General features: G+C 40.7%; 1 protein-coding gene across 2 annotated transcripts in view; it reads left to right on the top strand.

Annotated features, from left to right (window-relative positions):
* The window catches only part of LOC109991190 (membrane-associated guanylate kinase, WW and PDZ domain-containing protein 3), a 177,617-nt gene that overhangs the window by 117,433 nt on the left and 36,145 nt on the right, over nt 1-24,039 (top strand). For both annotated transcript variants that reach the window (XM_065955100.1, XM_065955101.1), the window contains exons 3-5: nt 4,240-4,359; nt 14,228-14,434; nt 19,126-19,294. In XM_065955100.1, the coding sequence (XP_065811172.1) occupies nt 4,240-4,359; nt 14,228-14,434; nt 19,126-19,294 (496 nt within the window). The remainder of the gene's footprint in view (nt 1-4,239; nt 4,360-14,227; nt 14,435-19,125; nt 19,295-24,039) is intronic.

Raw genomic sequence — 24,039 nt, 5'->3', positions numbered from 1 at the left:
TATTTTATTTTTTCAGTTTGAGAAGAATTTGCTGGGAAGATACCAATTTTTGAGACAGACTTGATTTAGCATGTTTTTAAAAGAACATGTTTTCTTTTTATTGTCTCAAAGGTTACCAACCTGCTAAGCTCCTGATGGATTGTGTTATTATGTGTGAATTAATGCAATGGAAAATAATATCCATGGGAAGGAGTTGAGTTGTACAGCGTCCTCTGTGATCTTCCAGGCCTTTTCAAGTCAAGGAAACATTGAATAAAAAAGCTCACCCAAAAACTTGACACCACGTGTGTCATATCAAACCCATGAAATAAAAAACTATAGCCAGTTAGCTTAGCTTTCCTTTGCATTCAGACTGGACACAGGGAGCCCACTATGATCAATGTTACCTCAATTATTGTGTGATTGTTAATTTTTCACTCTTAAGTTTTTTTTTATTGTTTGCCTTATTTGGACAAACTACATTCAGTGTACTGAGGTTTAATTGTGCTTTAATTCACTTTTGTCTTTATTTTGAGTGGTTAGACTAAGTCGAGCTAACCAGCTGCTGGCGGAAGCTTCATCTTTACGCTTTACCTATGATTGGTATCGATTCTGTTTTCCAGCTAATAATGAAAAATGCTCTCCTCTCACAGAAATGCAATTTTCTTATACATCCCCTGCTGTATTTATAACTTTGTATCCTGACACAAAATCTTTGCTGTCTTTAATAAGGCTTCTCTTTGACACCACTTCTCTCTTGTCTGCTCTAATTATCCGCAGTGTATCGACTGCTCAGTGAGCAATTTTTTCTTTCTTTTTTTTATAAAGACCAACCTCAGAAAGTTTATTTGAAGATATATCGAGGGTGTCTCCGTTTGTATTTAAGGGGAATGTACGACAGGATGATACAAAGTTGTGCTCTTAAAGGTTTGCTGCTTTCGCTCGGTTGTACGCTCAAAGCTCAGCAAGCCCCTCATTATACTGCCGACAACTGATCCACAATAGGAGGCTCATGGCATATTTCGCTGTGACATCCGGGATGACGGCTCCGGGAGATGCTTGGCAGGTACATAACAGTGGCTCAAGTAATTGGGCTACAGGGGACATTTTGAAATGACCAAAGCCGGTAAACTCAGGCAGACGAGTTGGTAACGAGAAGCAGCATGAGCTGGCATTTTCACACACGTTGCAATGTCAATACTGTGTGTATCACAAACTATGGTACCAAGGAGGCGGCTCTGATTGTGTTTTCTTTTTCAAATTGCTTTTCTTCTCCGTGCAAGAGACACTGTCTCAGTCCAATTAAGAAAGGAAATATAAGACTGGAAAAACAAAAAAGGGAATGGCAGCATAGAGTTACTTAATGGGCCATTGGGCCACCACGATCTGCACTGCTGCTTCACTGCTAATTGGTGTAGACTCTACAAATGTCAAGAAAGATGCAACAACATGTTTCAGTGTGATCCACTTCATAGTGTTACAGGAATATCCTATAAAAGGTTAAATCAATGCAACATATGTATGCTGTCACAGAAAAGGTTAGCATAGCAATGTAGGTAATTAGAATCACTGCTGCGGGGGTTTGTTGCTACTACTGTGTGCTGCATCTGCAGCTATAACAAGGAGCCCCTTTTATTTATCAGTGTTTTTAACTTCCACTAGACGTTATCGAGATGGCATATTAGGCTATAACTGAGACATGTCCTGGTATGTTGGAGTTGCTATCGGACTGTCTCTACTTTGTTTCTTCTATTTGCTGCTATTTGCGCCTTGTGTTCTGATTTCCAACTACATTAGATTCATGCTGATTTTATATGATAAACTGCCTTCAACATGTCTGTAAATGATTTTTAATCACTGGAGGTCTGGCTCGGTGTTTCTCAGCCTTTGTCTTCTTCCCTGTTCGCCCAACCATCCTGAAAAATGGCCGAGATCTGAACAATGAATCTGTTCTTCAACCATGAGTGAATCTACATTTAGGCGACAGAGATTGCAGTGGAATGCAGTGTTGATGATCGGTCCATGCTGTGTGTGCTTTGTCCAGCCGGCCATGCACTAAATAACTGCTGTCCTGCCTCCCGTTCAGTGGAGGTTATTTCTATGGCGCTTTAAAAGTACGGTGACACGGCACTTAATTAGCCCTGAGTGCAACATCGGCACAGTTTTCTTTATTTATTCATGGAATATGGTTTACATAATCCTAATGCTAATGCAATCATTTGGTGTCCATTTTATGCCTTGTGGATATTCATCCAGGAAGCGAAACAAAAAACTATCCTGTCAGTATTGAGATCAACCGTGGCTTCTCGGGGAGCAGAATCTGCTCTCAGATTGGCTTTCATTTACATCAACGCTGCCCTTGGTGGGGCCGACTGAACCTAAATCAAACCAGGAGGTTACACAACCCATTTCCTCCATCATTTTTCACACTCACATTTTTCACGCTGTTTTCCTTATTAAAGTTGTATCCAGGAAGTACATCATGCACCGCGCAATGATTACTTGCTATCATAGGCTTCAGTTACATAGAGGATTGAATGAATCAGAGATCTACAGTTCTCCTTGGCTTATCCATCTTTCACAGAATGGCACCAAGAGGAACTATGTTTTCTTCTTTCTGAACTGAAATATCTGCCATGTAACTCAGGATTTTAAAACACATAGTTACAGACTTGATGATTAGCATTACTTGTTGTTTTATTTTATGTTAAAAGCCAAACTCATTATGTGTTAGACAGTATATAAATGGTTTATGAAGCCAACATGAAGTAACCTTTTGGTTTTTGGACCATCATTTTGAAGTCCCTATTGGTTTTATTGGAGCCAGAACTAGCAGTGATTGACCGACAAAGGATTCCCTTAAATATAAGAAAATGTAATCAAAAGCACTGAAAGAGCTAACAAGCAACGTTAGGTAGGTTTTTGCTAATAAGTGCTAACATATAAATACTAATAGGCCACTAACAAAAAAACCTGGAGTACAGACTCCTCAGACGATCTTTAGACACAAATAACTCCACAGCAGACAATTCTTTCCTATATTTTATTTTCCAATTCAGACTTCTACGGCCCAGCCACTCATGTCACCAGGTGGAGGTCTTTTAAGTGGTACCCAGAGTTGGATCAAAGTATGATGATGGAGACTTGTGTTACTGCGGTCCTTCTCTGTAGGGCAAACTGCCTGTTGATCCGACATCCATCACGACTGTCTCTCTTTCTGTTCTCTGAAGCGAATACTCTGTGCATGTGTGTATTTGTGTTTGCCAGTTTGTTGGTTGTTTTAATATATTTTGCTATCGTTTTCTTTATGCCCTTTTTTGTGTCTGAGTGCTATGTGGTGTGTTTGATGTCGACTGGATTATTGTTTTAATGATCTGATGTCTGTGCCTTATTCCTGGTTGGAGGATTTTTTTTTCTTTTATTCTTGTATTCTGTGCATTTACCCTCAAAATAACACACTTAGCTTACCGTCTGAGGAAATGTGCTCTATCAATTACGTTTTCCCCCCAAAATATACAAAGAACGCAAACACAGCTTTGATTTCAAGAAGAGTATAGCTCATAGCAGAGGTCACATCCAAACCGCTAGCTTTTAAACAAAGTGACCACAACCCAGATAGATAGATAGATAGATAGATAGATAGATAGATAGATAGATAGATAGATACTTTATTGATCCCGAGGGAAATTCAAAGCATCCAGTAGCAGGTTACAAAGCAGACATGACATGAAACATTTGTTACACGTTAACACCTTTAACCCATAAAAACTGAGAAAAACTGGGAAATTAGCAAAAGAAACAGCTTTTTGTAACAGACTGTAAATATGTGTAATTCTGCTGTAAAGTTGGGCAAATAGTGTGGGACCTTATATGAATTGACTCGCTGTTGGAGCCACCCTCTAGTGGCCAGATGTAGAACTGTAGTTTTGGGCTCTTTTTAAATGTATTTGCAGTTTGAACAAGAAAAATGTGTTAAATTAACAGCAATTAACATTTTTTTTACCTTTTCTATGTTAACCCAATGAAAGTGTTTGAATTTTGCTTCTCACATTCAATAAATAACTTCTGAACAGAGAAAAGGCCTTCAAAAGAATTAAATGATGCAGCATTATACCTGTAACCAACAGCCTTTTCCTTAGATTCTAAAAAGCTATCTTTACAAAAAAAAACTTTTATTCACTCCTAAAATATTTACCACATTTATCTGATTTAAAAAATGTGTTAATTATTCAATTTGCCTCTCTTTTTATTATTATACAGGCACCACAAGGCTTCCTCGAGACGGGGAGGTTCCAGGAGTGGACTACAACTTTATCAATGTCGGAGATTTCAGGATCCTGGAGGAGAGTGGACTTCTACTGGAGAGTGGCACCTACGATGGTAGGCATGACAACAGTAGTAAATAAATAAGACACCTGCATATGTGTGTGTGTGTGCCTGCATGCATTTATGCACACGATTCACACTGACAGCTCTCTGTAATAGTGTGACTGGAAGCTCGATATTCACAGTCATTATGACTTACAGCCGGCCTTAGTGAAATGTGACAAGCGAGACAAAATGTATTGATCAGTGAAACATGATTAAAGACTTGTTGGAAGTGACAGTCAGATTAGCAGCGATACTCGCAGTCCTTCAGATGAACTCGACTATTCAGTCTCTGCACACTGTGTGTAAAATGAGAAATTTAGAGATAAAGTATGCAGACGCTATATTTATGTGGAAATGGAAATTCTGTAAAAAAAACAGGACAGGGCTTTTCAATTTTTTGGCAGCAGGGATTAAAATAAACTGTACATTTACCAAAACGTCGATGTCCTACCTGCCAGCTTAGTAGAACCAGAAATAACCAGCACAAAATGGAAGATGTCTTCTCAAATGCTGATTCTTATTTTGTGCAACATTTAAAGACTTTGTTGGGGGGGGGGGGTGTTTCAAGGCTTCTTATGCTTGTTTGTGGTTGTATGTTTGGTGTGTCAAATGCAAAAGTACAACCAACAACATTAGTGCTGCAACGCAATTATACAGAGAAGCTGAGATGATCAATTGTTTTGAACATATTTCAAGAACAAATGTCACACCATTTGAAAGATTTGCAAGTTGAAGTTTCTCACAAAAACAGATTTGCTGCATTTTGTCATTTTGTAAACGAGAAGCCTTTGGGTTTTGAAGTGTTGGGTTGACAAAAGAATCTATTTTTCCCGTCCCATTGGGCCTTGGGAAATTGTGATTAGCATTTTCACAACTTTCTGACATTTGAAGCTCAAGGATGAGGCAGCTTTCTCACCTGCAGCTCTGGAGCGCTCTGCCTCTATGAGTTCAGCTGTCCCCAACTCTGCCTGTTACTAAATCAAACCTCAGAATACACTTCTCTGTTCCTTGAAATTTGGCTCGACATGAGAGGTGCCTTTTTAAAATAATTTTTCCTTAAAGTAACCATTTTCATATTGGTCTTTATGTTATTTTGATTTCTTAATGCATGTTTTGTACCAGAATTTGAGTGTGCTCTATTCATACATTTGGTTAAATGTTGTTAAAATTAGAGATCACTAATGCTGGGAATACACTTTATGATTGTAAAAAAGCCGTTGTAGAACGTTCGGTTCCCGACCCAAGTCCCTACAGACTGAGCTGCTGTCACCATCAAAAACACGCCGTCAAACGCACAACCCCAGTCTGCATCAAACAAACAAAAGTTAGTTAAGCTAAATCACAACAAATAGTCCCTGGAAGCTGGAGGTTTGCTGCTTTCTTCCTGCCAACATTTCTGTTGCTCATATCTTTTGCAATAAAAAGGCAAGCCTGCTCTCTGCCAGTTTGCTCTGGCGCAATCAGGAGAAAAGCCCTGAAGTTGTGAATTAGCTAGCGGCTCTGCTCTCAATTTGAGTGGATGTACTCGTACAACTTAAATTTCAGACAAACTAGAAATTCATCTGACTAGTCGGAAGCGGCAGATAGAATCATGATTGGAACTTGTGCCCACTGACACATTTCAGGGCAAACATTGGACTTTAAACGTGCGACTGGGTTCAGAATCGGCCTGAAATCATAGAGTGTATTCCTCTGATTAAGTTCTAATAACTTTGTCTTAATGCATGCAAAATAAATCAAAGAGTAGGCTCATTTTGTTGCCAAATCCATTTAATTATAGAGTTAGCAATTCCAACATGTATTTCCATTTCTACATCTTTATTTGGATTAAATCTTAGGCAGCAGGACAAACTACAGCTTTCTAAAGTCCTCACCTTATATGCTATTGATGTTTTTTAAGCGCATATGTGTGTCTGTCACACAAACAGATGTTCTTGAATTTTTCAGTGCAGACGATGTACCTCCCTGTTTGTGTTTATGCGTCTGTTCCAGCCTGTTCCAATGTACAGTGGATATTTAAACAAGGGCAGTGTTAGCATGCACGCAGCTGTAGCACCTGATGGTGACCTTATGTAAACCAGTCAACCTGCTGCTCCCACCGGCTGGCTGCACAGTCACACATCAGGAGGTCCCACTTGTGTTCTTACTCTCAAGTCATGCTTTATTCATGGGATGAACCAGCCTCGTCCTTTTCCTCCCTCTCTTTTCTCACAGACTCAGCCGCTAAGCTCCGGCTTGTGCAAAACTTGAACTTGAACTTTTAGAATGATTTAAAGTACCTCTAGTGTTTGTTTGACAGAAGCTTTCCGTGGTGAACACATCAGTGGTGGATGATATTTTCTTACAACAAGCACCGGCATGTTCTTTCCAATAAGGAGTTTACACAAGCAGGGATTTCTTTTTAGCTGAATGGCTAAGCATTTACCATTCATAACACCTTGCTCTACAATAGAGAATAATCACTTGCCCCATATTGAGAGGTCTCGGAAAGTCAGACGGTCGCTGTGTATTTGTGTCATGAGGGGATTGGAGCGGAGGATTTTTCTCACATTGCGCAATGATTATGGCAATAACATGATAATCTTCCCGCTCTCTTTAAGCTCATTCTTTCTCGCTGCAAATCCTGGCTGCTGTGAAATGGGAGAGGATTTTTCTAAATGCTTAAGGGACAACCTCTGGTCACGTGAGTGGACCTTCTCAGCGCCATCCTCTCATTCAGCGGCAATGCCGTGCCTCCACTACGAGGAAGAATTAAAAGATAAAGTCAAATCCTCATCCAAAGAGAAAGAGAAAGTGCCTTATGGCTCGGTGTAGCTTTTTGTGGATGTGCACGGGTGCATTTGTTGGAGTTTGTGTGTCCATTTATGGATGTGAATACTGTAACATGCAGTAGGCCTGTGGTAGCAGGGTTTTTTTTGCAGCTGCCTCTGATCCTTGTGACACTCTGATCCTTCCCCCTTTTTTGGAGCACGGTGGAAGAAATACATTAGGCATACTAGCATGCAGGTATACATACTGCAGGAGCACACACTTTCATGTCAGCGCACACAAAACGAATGCTGTCTCTTGTTGCGTTTCCTGTAGATCATCTCACTCGAAGATCAGCTTTCGGGAGCTGCCAAATCGCCCACGAGTTGTCCTTCGTCTCTGAGCTGATTCCAGGAGGGATTTACACCTTCATAGAGGGTGACCGTGGGAAGAGAGGGAGATAGAGAGTGAACTGAGGAGGAGCGTAGAATAGAGAAAGAGAGAGTTGATGTAGAGGCATGCTGAGCTCTTCAGCTCCCAGCGGAGACACCCTTTGCCATGGAAAGGCATGACTGCATTGGCTGTGCACAGATGTGCGGATTAGCTTCTGAAAAGTAGGAAGTTCCAGGAAGCGATCCCTGAGAGAGAGCTGAACACTCTGATAGTGCCCCCCCCCCCTCCCCCCCTCACCCTGTTTTTTCTTCTTCTCTGTCTCTTAAACCCAGTCAGCACAAGCACTGCATGGCCACTATGACAGAGTGCTGATCTCTCAGCAGCACTCTGAACTCAAAAAAAGGAGCTGCACGTAATTGGATGGAGGAATGGGATTTACCACATTTGTTTGTGCTTGAACTGCTCTTTTTTTCTATGGGGAAAAATATAAACAAGGTCAGAGGCTCTCTTAGACAGGTTAAATTCCTCCTTTGAAGAGCTCATGAATTACCTTCAGTTTAAAAGGGTTCAGTTAGTGAGTAGTGCTCAAGGTAGCGAGCTAATGGGATTCTTAGCTAATCATAATGGTCTTGCTAATAGTCCCAAATGACATGGCAGAATGCTCATTATGTTAATGGTTCATGTAAAACAATTTTTTCTCCACCTATAAAGTACATTATAGGAGTCATTTAATGCATGGTACGCTTAATTTCCTCTTAAATTCCCTCTCTTAGACTCTTACATCTCTCTTTCTACCATCCATTGAAGGCAGCCATTTTCCACTCGAGTCACACTCAGGGTGGAAAGCTTCAATGCTGTCATAATTCTGTACTGCTTTTTTCAAGGTTGCTAACCATTTACTAGCTTGACTGGAAAACAGCAAGGAGTTTAGTTTGTCATTCACTAAGGAGACAACCTCATCATTTAAAATTATCTCCAAAATTTTCATTACAAGTGATGTAAGATCAACAAGTCTATACTCATTTAGTTCTTTGGAGCAGTACTTTAGTTGATTTTTTTAAATTTTGGAATGGAAATTATAGTTGAAGTCACCTCACTGAGCTGGTCGGCACAGAATCTCAGAGTGCGCCCACTGACAGAATTGGGGTGGCAGCAGTCTTCCTTATATCTTTTTTTCTTTAAGACTTTTAGACTGTAACCTGATTTTGGGATATCACCATCCTCAAGTCCCTCAACCTTGAAACATCTTGAGTAAAATAACACCTTTCAAAACAAGAGAAAAACTAATTAAAAGTATGTGACAGTGTGGACCACCCCATTAATGCTGATACGTTTCTTGACCTCACTTGTGTAATGGTTAATGGAGGCAGTTGATATCATATTGGTTGTCTGTGGCTCTGTTAGTAGAGTCGGTCGTCTCTCAACCGGAAGGTCGAGGATTGGATCCTCAGCTTCTGCAGCCACGTTTCCAATGTGTCCTTAGCCAAGACACTTAACCCCAAGTTGCTTCTGCTGATTTGTTGACGCATATGAATGTACATGAATGGGGGGAGTTAATGCTGATGGGCACTTTGCATAGCAGTCTCTGCCATCAGTATGTGAATGGGTAAGTGTGACCTGCGGTGTAAATGCACTTTGAGTATTCAGAAGATTAGAGAAGCACTATACAAGCTCAGGGCTATTGACCATTCCTCTCCAGGGTGCCGTAATATTTCCGGCTCCGAATTATGTTTCCATTTTACTCTTATAATTTGCTTTGGCCTTGGCTATCTCACTCACTGAGCATCATCTGTGCAGAAAGTAATTTTCTTTTTGTTGATAATAGTTTTTATCTCTTTAGTTTTTTTATTTGGACAGATAACAACCTTTTTTGTTGGGATAACAGAGTCCACAAAAAAAGAGGTGTATGCTAAACGCTAAAATGCAGGAACAAATAGTTTAGCTAACTGTTAATGGTTAGCAAGCTACACCAAGGAGATCAATAGTGAAGCTACACATTTAGCTAGCAAAGCATAAAAACGTGGTGAGCATTAACAAGTCAATATCTTGAGAGAAGTGTTTGATATTGAATTTTGAGATATGGTTAAACTAGTTAAAAATCAACTTAGCGAAGGAACATCATCATGCAGACTGGTGACGTACACAGGCTGCACCGCCGCATGAATCAGAATCAGAAATACTTTATTAATCCCAGGGAGTAATTTGTTAAAGAAGGGCTCATGTTTCACTTGAAGCAACTCTCACAGGGCAAACTCAAAAGAATGAGTTATAAACTGTATCTACACAATTAAAGTATTAAAATAAGGGAAAATTAAGGAAAGTAGTGGCAAAAGATGGCAAGTGGAATCATTAACACTGCTATGTTCGATAACAACATGTTAGCTAGGTAGAAGCTACAGTTTGATACTGAATACAACAAGGAAAACAGAGATGTAGCTAATAAAGTGGTGGTTGAACGATAGCTTTACCTGTTGGGTGGTAGCTAGTAGGTAAAATCAATTGTGTGGCTTTAGATTTAAATATTTCCCAGATGTCTTTTCAGGTTTTTACTGTAATAATCAGCGGGCAGTGAAAAGATCACAATTGTCAGATTCCTCTCATTCATACATCTTAATATAGGAAAAAGGAGTACAACATTTTGACAGCATTTTGAGCACACTGAGCATGAGGTCAGAGAAAACCTCTTTGAAGACAGACTGATCAGAGGTAAGAACAGGACACAACACAACACGGTAGCCAGGTTCAAACTGTCTCTGTGGGTTCAGACTGCTCTTTATCTTGTACACCCTTGCTGCTCCATGATGGGTCCGGAGGGTCCCAGGTCGCCTGCCAAGCAGACACATGAGCCATCTGTGCCAGGCGCTGCGAGCGAGTCTTTCTGGATTTTTGGTCCCCATTCAGTCTCGGCGTCTCCGAGGTTCAGGTTGGGTCACTCTTTGAGAGAAGAACAGAGCAGACGGACAAGAACTAAATGGTCTGGTGCAGTGAAGTGTGAGACTGAAGGGACGAATGCCAGGAAACTAAAATTCAGCACATAGAGAGCTTTTCCTTTTTGCCAATGACTAATCTGCTACAGAGGAAAGCCAAAAAACTAGATCCACTTTTAAATCGTGGGTTTTTGGATTCTCATTGTGATAATGATGTGGATTTTAACAAAAGAGGGAAATCAGACTGGGAGGTTAAATTGGATGTGAATGCAGAATTTGTGCATTAACAGCAATGTGTTGGTGTACTGGGTGGTTTTTCAGTTTGTCTTTGTCACCATGTTCGTGATGTTGGGATGATAAAAGTGTGACCTTGTGAAGCTTGTGCACATTGCCCTTGACAACAGGAGTCCTTTCATTATCAGAGGCTGATTCCCAGCACCATGAAATTGCCTGCACGCACTTTGCAACAGGAGACTCACTCTTCTTGCCTCATCAACTCTGTGACACACGGATCACAAGTAACGCCAGACAAGCTCCCCTGCTCATCAGCTTACGGAGGCTTCCCTCCATTTATTAAGGCAAATGGTGCCACAAATCTTCACTGACGCGCCGCTTTCACGCACCTTCATATCTGCGACACACATTTATCAGGGGCCAAGAGACATGTTTGTACGTAATTAATCACAGAGGTAGCGCCTGGCTGATGAATGTCAGCGTGTGGCAGGAGACAGGCGGGGATTAGCCAGCAGACCCAATCTCTCCTTGCTATCGTGGTGCCACCCCTGTTAATGAAGCCATCTCTGACAAATGCGGATGAGTGTCGCTTAGTAAACAGAGAGTGGAGCGACAAGGTGGAGGAGGGGCAGGCTTTCATCATGCCTCCTTCTCCTCCTCATCACTCTCGCTGGTTTGTGGAAGACGGGCAGAGCTGCATTAACCCAGTTTGCTGAGTATTGTCGTTAGCAGGCCTGAGGAGATGAGGCCAGCGCTGGAGTGGAGATGAGCTCTAAAGAGCTCTTTTGGTGGTACAGTATCGTGCTGTAAAGCTGCTAGAGTGACTGTGATGTGTTCCTCAGAGCCCTCTGTTCTTTCTGGCATGCATACTGTTGTCAGCTCCCCCCACCACCACCACCTTTGTTGCGAGCTATAAAAAGATCTTGCGCTGATAAGTGCTGCTCTTACAGAATGGCATTTGTGATGTCTGCATGTTCACGCTTAAGTACATCAAAGGTTTATAACTCCATGGTCCCATGTGCTGCTGGGTCCACATGAAAATAAGATCAAGTTTATGGAGGCTAATTAAATTGCTGAAATCCCCTTTTCCCAGCGGTATCTCTCCCTATTCTTTAATTAATCTAATTATAAATCATGTTTCAGCTGAGAAGGCTCAATCTCATACTAACTTTTTGTTAGAAGCAAGTAAATATTTGACCTGACAAATGGATTGCCTAAGTAATTGATTTGATATTATTGCCTAGACACAACCGAGGGAGTAGCATTTAGCAAACAAATACCCATAATGAATGGTCGGGGTGGAAATTAGCATGCACATTATTTATAATCCTAATAGAGTTTGAATAATTGCATTCTTCTACGCCTAAATTGAGTTCCACATACTGCTCAGCAGCCATACATAGATAGATCACACCGTAGGCTAAATGAGGAAATCATTTAACAAAGTTTTGCTCTCTATCCCCCTCTCTTCACAGAGCGCCGTTATCCCTCGGAATATTTATAATCGTGAGGTTTTTCTTCATTAGGAAAAAAACAGGCTGAGAGGTAGATAATTGCTGTATTCAATGATCAGTGTAATTAGTTGCTGGCAAATACCGAGTGAAGTGATTTTAATGCTACATGAGTCATGACAGCCCTGCGGTGCAGTTATCGAGGGGAAACAAAGCAGGGGGTGAAGAGACGTGAAAACCATGCAGGAAGAAGTCCCCTGAAACTTGTAAGGAAGTCAATCTTGACTGCCGTTGCGTGACATTTAAAGATTTAATTCTTGATTTAAATGAGGTGAATATAAGACATGGTGGTTGATCTCTCCCGCTGCGTCTCAAATACAACACATCGACTGTAGTCAGAGCCTGAAATTAGTTTCCTAAAGTGGGGGTAAATTCCCCACGTAAATGCTTCACATAGGGGGTCTTTTACACTTTCAAGGGAGGCAGAATTGATTTATGATCTTACCAACAGGTATTACCCTGTTCTGAAGTATCCTCTGAATGCAGTTCTTGCTCTAATAAACTCTAATTCTCTGAACCATAATGTTATCTTTGTTGTTTCTTAGCCAGTCAGATGTTGTTTCCTTTGACAGTTATAATGTTACTAATGTTAGCAGTCTATTTCACATTACTGGCATCATTTTCTGTAGCAGAAGAATTTATATTTTGCATAATCCATAACACTTATCCTTGAAGGATTGCGACGGGCAGGGGTCTGGAGCTGAGCCCAACTGTCATTGGCCGAGAAACAGCTACACCCTGGACATGTCGCCAGTCAATCCCAGGGCGAAAACATAGAGATGGGACATCCACTCACTCTCATACCTATGGGACATTTTAGAGTGACCAATTGGTTCGGTTGCATGTCTTTGCACTGTTGAAGAAGCTGTAGTTCCCAGAAAGACCCGCTATTCCTCCCTCAGGGAGAACAAACAAACTCCACATAGAGAGGCACCTGTTCTCATCAAGAACCTACTTGTTGCAAGGCAACTGTGCTGACAAATGCATAGAGGTGGGGGGGAAATGATTTATGTACAAATCAAGATTCTTATCTTTTAAAATTTTAAATAGATTCATAACTTCCAAAAATCTATTGTTTTTTTTTTTGGGGGGGGGGGGGGCTGATCAGTCACTCCATGCTAAGTGCTAAGGCTAGCACTTTAACTGAGTAGAATGCCAAATGGAGCAGCAAGAAATTCAGCCAGTCTCACTTTGACTGGATTAGATGTACTAATTCATAAATAGACTTTGAATCCGTGGATCCATAAATCCAGAATTGGTTTGAAATGAAAATAGATTCGTAATCAAATCGTGACCCCAAGAATCGAAATAGAATTGATTCGTGAGACACCCAAAGATTCCCAGCCCTATGCACCACATCACCATTCTCTATTCTATTCAATTCTATTCTATTATTGCACATTCTCTTCCATTCTGTGCAATTCTATTCTATTCTTTTCTATTACGCCACATTCTGTTTGATTCTGTTCTATTCTAACGTATTATAAAATACAGTAGATGTCTTTCTGTATTGTTGACCTACAGTGACATTACATTAAATATGTTTAGTTACTGAATCAGCACCATGAAAGATGTTGTGCACAGTGAAGTTTGTCGAGGAGTTAATTTTCCTTTTTTTTTTTTTTTTACTTCCGACAGGTTCAAATTAACAAAGAAAAAAATCGTAATAAATTTTTGACGAGAGGGAGCTTGAGTAGAGTTCAGACTTCAGGTCATAGCAGCTCCTTCTTGCAGCACCTCTGCCTGATCAATGCTCTACACGATTATACAAACATACACTGTGTCTTACTGAAGTATTATGACACATAACTATACATTTGTGAAGGAATCTCCCTCCTTATGAGTGAAAGACTATTGGTAAATAAACATGTTTTGCTCTATACCTGCAATCCTGCGCTTAAACTCAGGGACTGTGTAGACATTGAAAAGTTAATGGCACAGTCCTACTTTCCTTTTCTGGTCTTTTATTGAAACTCCTTTTGTTTTGCTTCTTATTATTAATATTTGAAATCTCCCATTCCTCTTCCCCTCTCTCTCTGCATCTGCCAACCTTTACTTTCTAAGGTAACTACTACGGGACCCCGAAGCCTCCGGCAGAGCCCAACCTCGTGCAGCCCGACCTGGTGGATCAGGTTCTGTTTGATGAAGACTACGGTGGCGAGATTCCCAGGAAACGCACCACCTCGGTCAGTAAGATGGACAGGAAGGACAGCGCGGTCCCTGAGGAGGAAGACGATGATGAGAGGCCACCGCTGGTCAATGGTTTGCCTGGTCAGTAAATGTCAGAGCTTAGGATGTCATGTTAAATAATGGCGATTCTGCTGTACTGTGTTTGTCCTTTGGTTGCGGGATTGCCACGTTAGGTCAATGTCACTGTCGCGCATGACATGAAGACTTTGGCTTGTCGCAGATTGTATGCACTTTGATGGGCCCAATGGGGGTTTGGTGAAAAAACAATACCATGCTGATCCAAACCCATCACATTAAACAACAGTGAAATGATTGTTTTGCTGCATCTTCCTTTGGTTATTTCTCTTGAGCTCCCAACCAATCGGAATCCTTTATTAACCATTCCAGGATGGATTTTTTTTTTTTTTTTGCACATGCAAAGCTAATAGCATTTATTTGTTCTTTTGATTTAAGAACCAACATGAAACTGAAATGATTGTACCTGAGAGAATGAATCGCTCACACTACAAAACATGTCAGTGAAACTTTCAAGTTATCTCTGGCAATTCAGGGAGATTTTGTTTAACTAATCCAGGAAAACTATCTGCCTGCCTCTGTCACCCCACTACAGAGTAGGTGTGTAGGATGTAGTTTGTGGTGCCATCAGTAGAAAGGATTTAACATTTTGGACTTGTTCTGAAAGAAAATCATGAAAAAAAAATAACAACAGAGGCGTATTTGCTTTCATTAGTTTTCCCAAAAACTAGTCCTGAGTACCGTACAGAGTTAATCCAAAAGATGACTGGATTCAGTCCAGCTTTAACCAAAAAGATCCAAGTCTTATACAATTCTAGTTGTTTAGATATTTGTTCCATACATCTTCATCTTGACACAAAGAACCGTAGCATATCTCTAAACCCACTAGATTATTTTATTCATTTTATATACTTTATTAATCCCTGCAGACAGCTTTTGAAAAAGTAAAACAAATGAATGACAGCATCAGCAGAAACAGAGTCTCCTTTTATTCTGAAGTACAGCTGAGAGAATTTGTTGTCTCTACTGGTTGACTGTCAGAAAATGAATGTTCCAAAATATTGAGTAAATAGTCAGTCTATCTTTTTTTATCCCATTTGTTCTTGTTAATCTCTTTTGAGTTTTGACTGTTAGGCAGTTCTCAGAATACAGGACTTTTTGGACCAATTCATAACCCATCCCTTCCTCCATGATAAAAGTAGAAATGTGGTCTGGGACCAGTCTCCATAAAAGTGCCAGGTTATCCAGCAGTGCTTTGAGTTTACAGAGCTAGTGGTGAACTTCCAAAAGACCTCGCAGACACATGGAGCTGCTGCACTGATATTAGACATGCTTGATAATTCTCATTTAAATCTACATTATTTTATCTGTACTTTCCTAAGGAATCATTAGCCACTGAGAGAGAGAGAGAGAGAGAGAGAGAATTTAAAATAAGATGAAGCAGCTGAGATGGTTACCAAGCAACAGTAAACATATTAGCCCTTGAGGCTGGCATTAGCTAGCATAAGACAGCTGATAGATATTTACACTGACAGTTAAAATCACACTTCAACTTTTTGCTGAAGAACAGAGTCGACTGCGTCTGCCCAAACATTTCCCCGTGAAGACTTGTTGCGCCTTCTGCAGAGGGTTGTTGTCAGTCTCAGTTTAGTTTACACCTTCTACCCCCGCGAGATCTCGTGAGATCAAATGAAACCATGTGAGATGATGTGTTGCTCCCTCTGGCTCACACAATGATATACACTTGTATTCTAACATCCTGCAGTCTGTGCATGAGATATCGGAGAAGAATATTTGTAATTTTTTCTTCTTTACATGATGCCACTACATTCTTATTATGGGTGAAAACCAGGCAGCAACCTCTAATGTTGGAAAATGAAGCCAGTGCTGAAGTGCAAGAAACTGCAGTTCCTCCTGTGTCCACTTGAGGCTGGCTACAAACAGCCAAGGAATCCCCATATTAACATGCCAATTTTAACATGTTTACAGACTGGTTAAAAAAAAAAAAACTTCTTTTGAGTTTCACCCCTTTCTTGGATAGACAGCACAATGGATAGAGTCAGATGGGGAAAGAGAGACAGTGGAGAATTACATGCAGGAAAATAGCCATAAGTCGGATTCGAACCTGGACCGCCTGCTTTGACGACTACAGCTATTCAATTCAGTTCAGAAAAACTTCACACAATTAAAGCTTAAGGGGCAATTAAAGCTATGTAAACCCTCAGCCATCGGCGCCCCAGAAATGTGGACTTTTTACACAACCATACATTCAAAGTTTGTGGTTAACACTGTTGATAAAAATCCACTGTTAATGCCTCTTCAGTTATTTTCTATATTAAACTGTGCCACAGGTCACCTTGACAAAGACCCACCCAGAGAGAAGAACGCTGTGTGTGATCAATCAGGAGTCCTCGGCTCTCTGAGGAAATAATCTGTCCTTAATGCTCACAAGGACAACAGGCCCCGCGCAGAAATAGGTTACATACTGTGCACTGTACCAAGCCTCTGCTAATAAGAGAACTGAAGTTAATGCTGAGCCAGGTCCAAGCTGAGGATGTTTCCTTTTCTCTTTTTATAGAGTGAAACATTGTTTTGACAGGCAAATCTCAAACACTGCTTGCTCAGCTGTACAAAGGATTCACAGAAATCCAAAGTCTGTTTACCCAACCGCCCTGTCATATTGAAATCAAACACAAACTGATGCCCACACATCCAGGAGTTCTTTTTATGGAGAGGAACCAGTCACAAATGACTGCTCCGCTTCAGCCAGCAGCTGAGGAGAGGAAGTCTCAGAGCGGCCATAGATGGGCAGAATTATGCTCGGATGAGAAAAGAGGTTAATGGAAAATATGAGCTCTGAGTCTCTACACTCTTCACTGCAGATTTCCCCAATCTTTGCTCAGACTACCCTTATCATCCTCACCCCCCCCCCCCCCCACAGTCACTCTATAACCCATCTGGGTTGTATGGTCTAGGAGGCTCTCACCCTGCTGTGAACTTAATGACCTCAGCTGTCCTTCAGACTCTGCCTGCAGGCTGCTCGCTCCTCCAAGTTTTTACATGCGGGAGCACATGTGACATCTTCCAGGGCATGTTCGTTTTCTGTGATAGTTAGTGCTTGTAATTGTGAAGGACATTACAGTTCAAGAAGAAGAAAGTGTTTAAAGTGCTGCTGATATAAAACAAGTTCATGCTGCTCTGTGGTTGGATTTCCCACACACACACACACACACACACACACACACACAAAACTGAAATGTAACGTTATTGTGGTCACACCGATTTGCTTGACACACCTCTGGAAGCATATACATAATACTGGATGTTTTGCAATCTACACTGGCATTAACATAGGAAGCTATAGTTTACTTTACATGGAGATAGGTCACTCAGTGTGTATAATAAATTGCTCAATGCAAAGCTAAAATATTCCTGGTGTTACCAAAATAACCCTACACTGTAGAGCCACCACTTGTTTTCTCTGCTGCAATCTGGAAGACGTCTCAGGAGCCTTAAGACAAAACTATCAAGGTTCAAAAACAGTTTCTACCCCAGAGCCATCACTGAACTGAACTCGACAGGAACACTGCCCCAGACACAAACACCCCCCCTCCTCCACAACAACTCTGAACATTGGCAGGACTTATGTTTGACACTGAGAATGGTGCATAACATTTATGTGCAATATTTTATTCTTTATAGTGCATTCAAATTTTAATGTACAATAATATTCAGCTTTGATGGGATGCATTTTTTATGGTGTAATAAGAATGTATAAAATAACCATGCTGCATAGTATTTAATGTGCACTATATTGTATTTTTCTCTCCTTTTCTTGAGCACCACCCAAGTGGTGAACATTTATTTTCTTCAAATAGGTTTAAAGAAAAGTTTCCGTTCTTTATTGTTGTAATTTTAGGTTAGCTTATGAACAAACTGCATGTATTTTAAACAGCCTTTGATTGACTCTTTCAAATATTCATACAAAACCAGCGCATTGTTTAGTAATGATGAAAAGCCAGGTTCACTGCAATACTTCAAAGTTGTCCATTGTCAGGAATAAATTGATACCCTGTAGCCAATCAGTATCGAGTATACCCTCAGAGCGCGGTATAACACAGGTGGAATTATCTTTAGGAAATACATCATCCAGAAATGCTTTTATGTTGTGTGAGTAACATCCTCTGGCATCATCCTCTGTTGCTCCACATAAAACAGAGACGGATGAAAAGCACTTGTGTTTCATTCCTTTTTAACATCCTCTGAGGGAAGGCATGACGTTCTGAGTGAATTAGGAGAGCCTTTGTTGTTTGTTTCATATTCATTGTAGAGCGATTTCAAATAAAAGGGGAGAATGTACAAATGCAACAGAACTTATGTGAAGAGCAGCCGTAAAATATTAGTCATACAAAAACCGCCTTGGGGCTCAAATGGCCCTTTCTAGTGTGAATCCCTGCCTCTATCATTGAAACCCACAGGGAAGGTACGCACACACAGAGGCAAAAGCACTAACGCTGTGTGCACATGCAAATGCAAAACAGCCCTTTGGCGAGCAAACACACACACACACACTCACACCATCGCTCACATGCAAATCCAATGAGTGACATCGGCTCTGCCTCCTCTCTCCTGCAACAGAAGAAAAAAAACAGGAGGACAGAGGTGTTCCTGCAGGCTAACTTTCTGCTCCGTCCATCCTGTTTTTTTTTTTCTCCCCATAATCCACCATTCCTCTCTCTCTCTCTCTCTCTTTCCAGAGCACAAAGAGGGGGCAGACTGGAGGAAAGCTGTGCCCAGCTACACCCAGTCCAGCAGCACCATGGACTTCCGCACGTGGAGCTCTCTGCCCCGCGATGACAGCCTGGAGCCCCTGCCCCTCAACTGGGAGATGGCTTACACTGAGACCGGCATGGTCTACTTCATAGAGTAAGTGGGAGACTCAAACATCACGGTTCATGTGACCATTCAGAGCTGCAACAATAAGTCAACCGGCTAATTGATGAGCATCAACTGAAAGTAATGCATTTAAAGGCCTTAATCAGAGAGATCTGTAAGGCGTTTATTGGTCCTATAGGGTGGACGTTTTGGAGCTATACCTTTTTCTGTGTTTTATCTTATTGTAGAACTAATCTACCTTAGTTTTGCAAAAAATGTAATGAGCCTGGGAATACAAAAATAATAAACAAATGATGAGCAGATAACTATGCATAAATTTTGAATTTGTATTGCACCCGTTCTAGCTCAAAAAAACTTTTCATCCTACATTTTGGACATTTTTATCTCATTGTAGAAAACTTTAATATTCTTCCGTCTATGCTGAATTTGTGGAACTTCAACTGCTGGCTGATAAAAAGTCAAATTCTTCTGACAGAGAAGCACAGGTGAAATAAAACCCTGGCACTCATTTACAAGCTATTAAGCACACCTCGCGGAAACTAGGAAAGTCCTGAAATAAACTCCTTCCTTTGTAAAAGTCAGAACGGTCCATTTTGATGAATTTACTCATTTAAAGCCAAATGAAAACTGGTGCCTCTACGACAGAAGCAAACAAGACCACGGAGATACAAATTGTCTAGCCTAAAACTTAAATTTCTAATCTAGGCTTTTATTTATTTATTTAAGATTCATTTTAGGGCTTTTTGCCTTTATTAAGACAGGACAGTGGATGGAGTAGGAGACCGGAGAGAGATCGGGTAATGACATGCAGGAAAGGAGCCACAGGCCGGACTCGAAGCCCGAGCTGCACCCTTGGAGAACTATAGCCGCTGTGCATGGGGCGCGACCTAACCACTGGCTATCTGCACCCCAGCAGCACAGGCTTTTATTAACCTCAGTCTTTGAGATGACCCTGCCTTTATTTAGGACATGGTTCATGTAATACAGGCCTTTAATCATTTTCAAAGAAAACTTGTGCCCAGCAAAGATGAGGAAGACTATAAAACAGTTCATTTACACCAGAAAGAAGATTTAACTGATGAGGATATCAATCAACCAATTAAAAAAGAAATATCAGCCTTTCGATCTTTCTTTGTGAGACAGCCCATCTTTGCTAACCTGTGGGGGGAGATTGATAGACTTCTGTTAATATTAGCAGCTATGTAAACATCTAAATGTCTTTAGTTGCTGTAAGCAGATGTTGTAGTGTGAAAGTTTTTTCGTATTAGAGATGGGACATTTTTTTTGTGGGGTCTTATTTTCAACAATGATTTCCATCTCTTACACCAGACCAAGCAGCAGAGTCCTCCTGGTCGCTCCTGTCACACTCTGAGGTTGAAATGTCTTTAGTCTTTATCCAGATCCGTCCTGCAGGACACTCTGAGAGGCAGCGCTTGCTTTGTGTGGATGCACAAACACACATGAATCTTCAGCTTCCTTCTGTCTCACACTTCTACACTTAAAAGCATGATTCTGTCTTTTTTTTGACTGATGTTGAAGTTCATCTCTGTTGTTTGATTTCTGGCGGCTTTTTCTCCTTATTTTCAATCAAAACTATTCCATCGCTAAATGCAAAGGGGCCTCTATTTGGGACCTGCCTTTACTTGTCAAAATCTGCAGCAACACCAGGTTACTAAACTGATCTAGGGCTTAATTGGGAGGGGCTTTTATTTGAAGTGTTATGGTATTGCTTATAGTTTTTTCTGATGGATTTTGAGGGAAACACAAAATTAAACCTGAACAAGAACATGGGATTAACATTGTGACTCAGAATTGTTTGTTTCATGAGCAAATATGGAAGAACAACTGATTATGCAGTTCTACACCGCTGTCCTTGATTACAGGCAAACATGGGAGCCACTTGTTATTCACAGGTAGCTGAGTGCTGAATTCTACTTCACTTGTATTCTACTCTGACTGTGATTTATTTAATTAAAATCATTTTCAGTTGAAGAAAATTCAAAACTAGACAGAGTCCACAGACTCCTTGACCAACTGCTCACTGTGGTCATTAGAAATGAAGTGGTAAAGTAATTTTCTGGTTGACTGAAATGCCGTTGGATCGCTTCTCCAAGTGGAGTTGCCCCCTGACGGCTGCTTGTCAAAACAAATTCAGGATTAAGACACATCAATATTGGCTCCACTTTTGTAACCATGACTCTGCCACCACTCCCAGTATCAAGAAGACTAGGGTTAGGCTGCATCAGCAGGGGGCGTTTCCAGACTTTTTGGACTGGGGTGGCCCAACTGGGGTACTGACTAATGCAGGAGTGGCCTGAAGTTTGTGTGCACACAGCTGAATGAAGAGCATTTATTTACCCCGTCAATCTGCACTAATCACATTGACTATTAAGTGACACAAGATAATAACATATACATCTACAGTCGTATTCTTTAAGGACTCAAAGTCACAAGTTAAAAGTAAAAAAGCAAACAAACTGCAGAATGAAAACGTTGAGCTGTCTGTTTCAAAAAGGCCTGAGTAATGGATTTTTACACAATACTTCAGGCAAGGCAAAAGGCCAATCATAGTGAAAGATTTTAGTTTGGCATCTCAGGTGACCAATGAGATTTCAAGGGGGGGGGGGCACCTGGACACCCTTCTAGACACGCCCCTGTGCATCAGGTTTACCTTGGTCTGCTCAGGGGATAGATAGACACTTTATGGATCCTGAGGGACATTCAAAGCATCAAGTAGCATCTTACAAAAACATGAATGAGGGTCACTGGTTGCGCAGTGGTTAGTGTGCACGCCACAGGTACGGAGGTTGAAGTCCTCCAAGCGGGCAGCCGAGGTTTGAATCCAACCTGTGGCTCCTTTCCCGCATGTCATTCCCTACTCTCGCTCTCGCCCTGATTTCCATCTCTTTCCACTGTTCTAGCCATACAATAGAGGCACAAAAAGCCCACAAATAATTATTTAAAAAAGAAATAACAAGAAACATGAACGACATGAAACATTTGTTACATCTATCAGCGAACACTGTTGCCCTCCTATATGTAGATATTAACCCAAACAAAGCACTGTATAGATCATAATTTAACCCGTACAATTAGGAATTAGAAATTCACCAAAAAAAATTACCTGAATAAAAATAGATACTGACTGTATGCGCAATTTAATGAAACCCATGTACAGTTCATAAACACTGTTTTTTTTATTGCACAAAAAAAACAAAATCTAATAGATCAGTGGAAAAACAGACAGTACATAATGATAAGTTAATTAACTAAATATACATTTTGAAAGAAATGTGCTGGAGGAGCCAAATAAACCCAGAGGGGCTTGTCGAGTGGCCCTCCTAATGAGAAATATGTAACACAGAGACATACTATTAATGTAGTCCACGCAAAAACAATAAAGCTAACAAGAACACATACTCAATAAGGTGTAAAAGAAAGCAAAACAAGAAAGAGACTAATTAAAGAAGAGGGGGAAAAGGAAAATAAGCTCTTATGGCAGAGAATGATTATGATGGTGCATTGGACCTGTACACATTAGAGTAGACAATGAACCATACACTGAGGCTGAACTGATTTACACACTGGGCTATATTGTTTTACGCCATCAAAAAAAACATCAACAAATTATTGTTTCTACTCAGAAGAACTCCTTCATTGGCTAAAGCCCGGCACCCTGTTGTCAAAACGTGTTTACATCAAACGGGTGAGCCATACCATTGGGTGAAAGGTTCCCTCGTTATTACCATGGCGACAGTCCTAATCAGATGGCCTGCTACTGTAAACACATATTAGTGCAACAATTGTGTTTTTATTTGGAAGAGTCCCCAACAACACATGCACATGACTCCTGTTTGAGTGAAGATTTTTAGATTTTTTTTTCAGGAAATTGCTTTTATTTGTATGAATCAAAATGGTTTATTTTGAGAGATTTAGGTGGTAAGTAGAAAGCAGTTCACTTAGATGGTATTTGGAGAATAAACGGACACACATAGAATAACAGAAGCTGTATCAGTAAGATGAGGTGTCAGGAAAATACAGTGTTTTTTAATCATGTGTCGTATATATTTTATAACTTGGATGATGAAAGTTGAAATTTAGGGCAATCATCATCTGGGGAATAGTTCCTTGTGTTAATTATGTCATCTTACAGCTGCAGTGGGAGGTGTGTGTAAAATGATAAAAATAAAAGAGTGGGCTGTGTATCTGATGTGATGCAGCATGATGTTTACTCCTCTCTTCTTCTTCTTCTTCTTTATGCATAATGTAACTCGTATAAAGGCTTCTGTCAGTGTCTAATCAGCACAGTGGAGTGGTGAGGTGTGATTCTGTGTGTCTAACGATGGGTGTGTGATCTGCAAAGTGCATCATTTCTCATCACCGGATGATTAGAAAAACGACGGCTCGACAACGACAACACAAGGAAAATAAGAATGAATTGGATCATTTGTACACATACTGCTCCTTCTATGATAATAAACTTGACTGATGAGGGTTCAGATGATTCCAGATTGCACACTCATTGTGTTAAAAAAGCTTCAGGAAGTTATAAATTCTCAGATTTATTCCCACCGCTGCTGCTGCTGTTTTCGTTGCCTTATAGTAAGACATGTTTAGCTCTTTAACTAGAAAAATCTATATTTTGATTGCAGCTTGATCCAGTAAACAAACCTTTTCTAAGAGGCCTCTTTATGGTTGTGTGTGTGTGTGTGTGTGCGTGTGTGTGTGTGTGTGTGTGTGTGTGTGTGTGTGTGGGGGGGGGGGGGGACCATTGT

The sequence above is a fragment of the Labrus bergylta genome, chromosome 5, assembly GCF_963930695.1.
Source record: "Labrus bergylta chromosome 5, fLabBer1.1, whole genome shotgun sequence".
NCBI lineage: Eukaryota > Metazoa > Chordata > Actinopteri > Labriformes > Labridae > Labrus > Labrus bergylta.
This window is presented reverse-complemented; position numbering and strand designations above follow the sequence as displayed.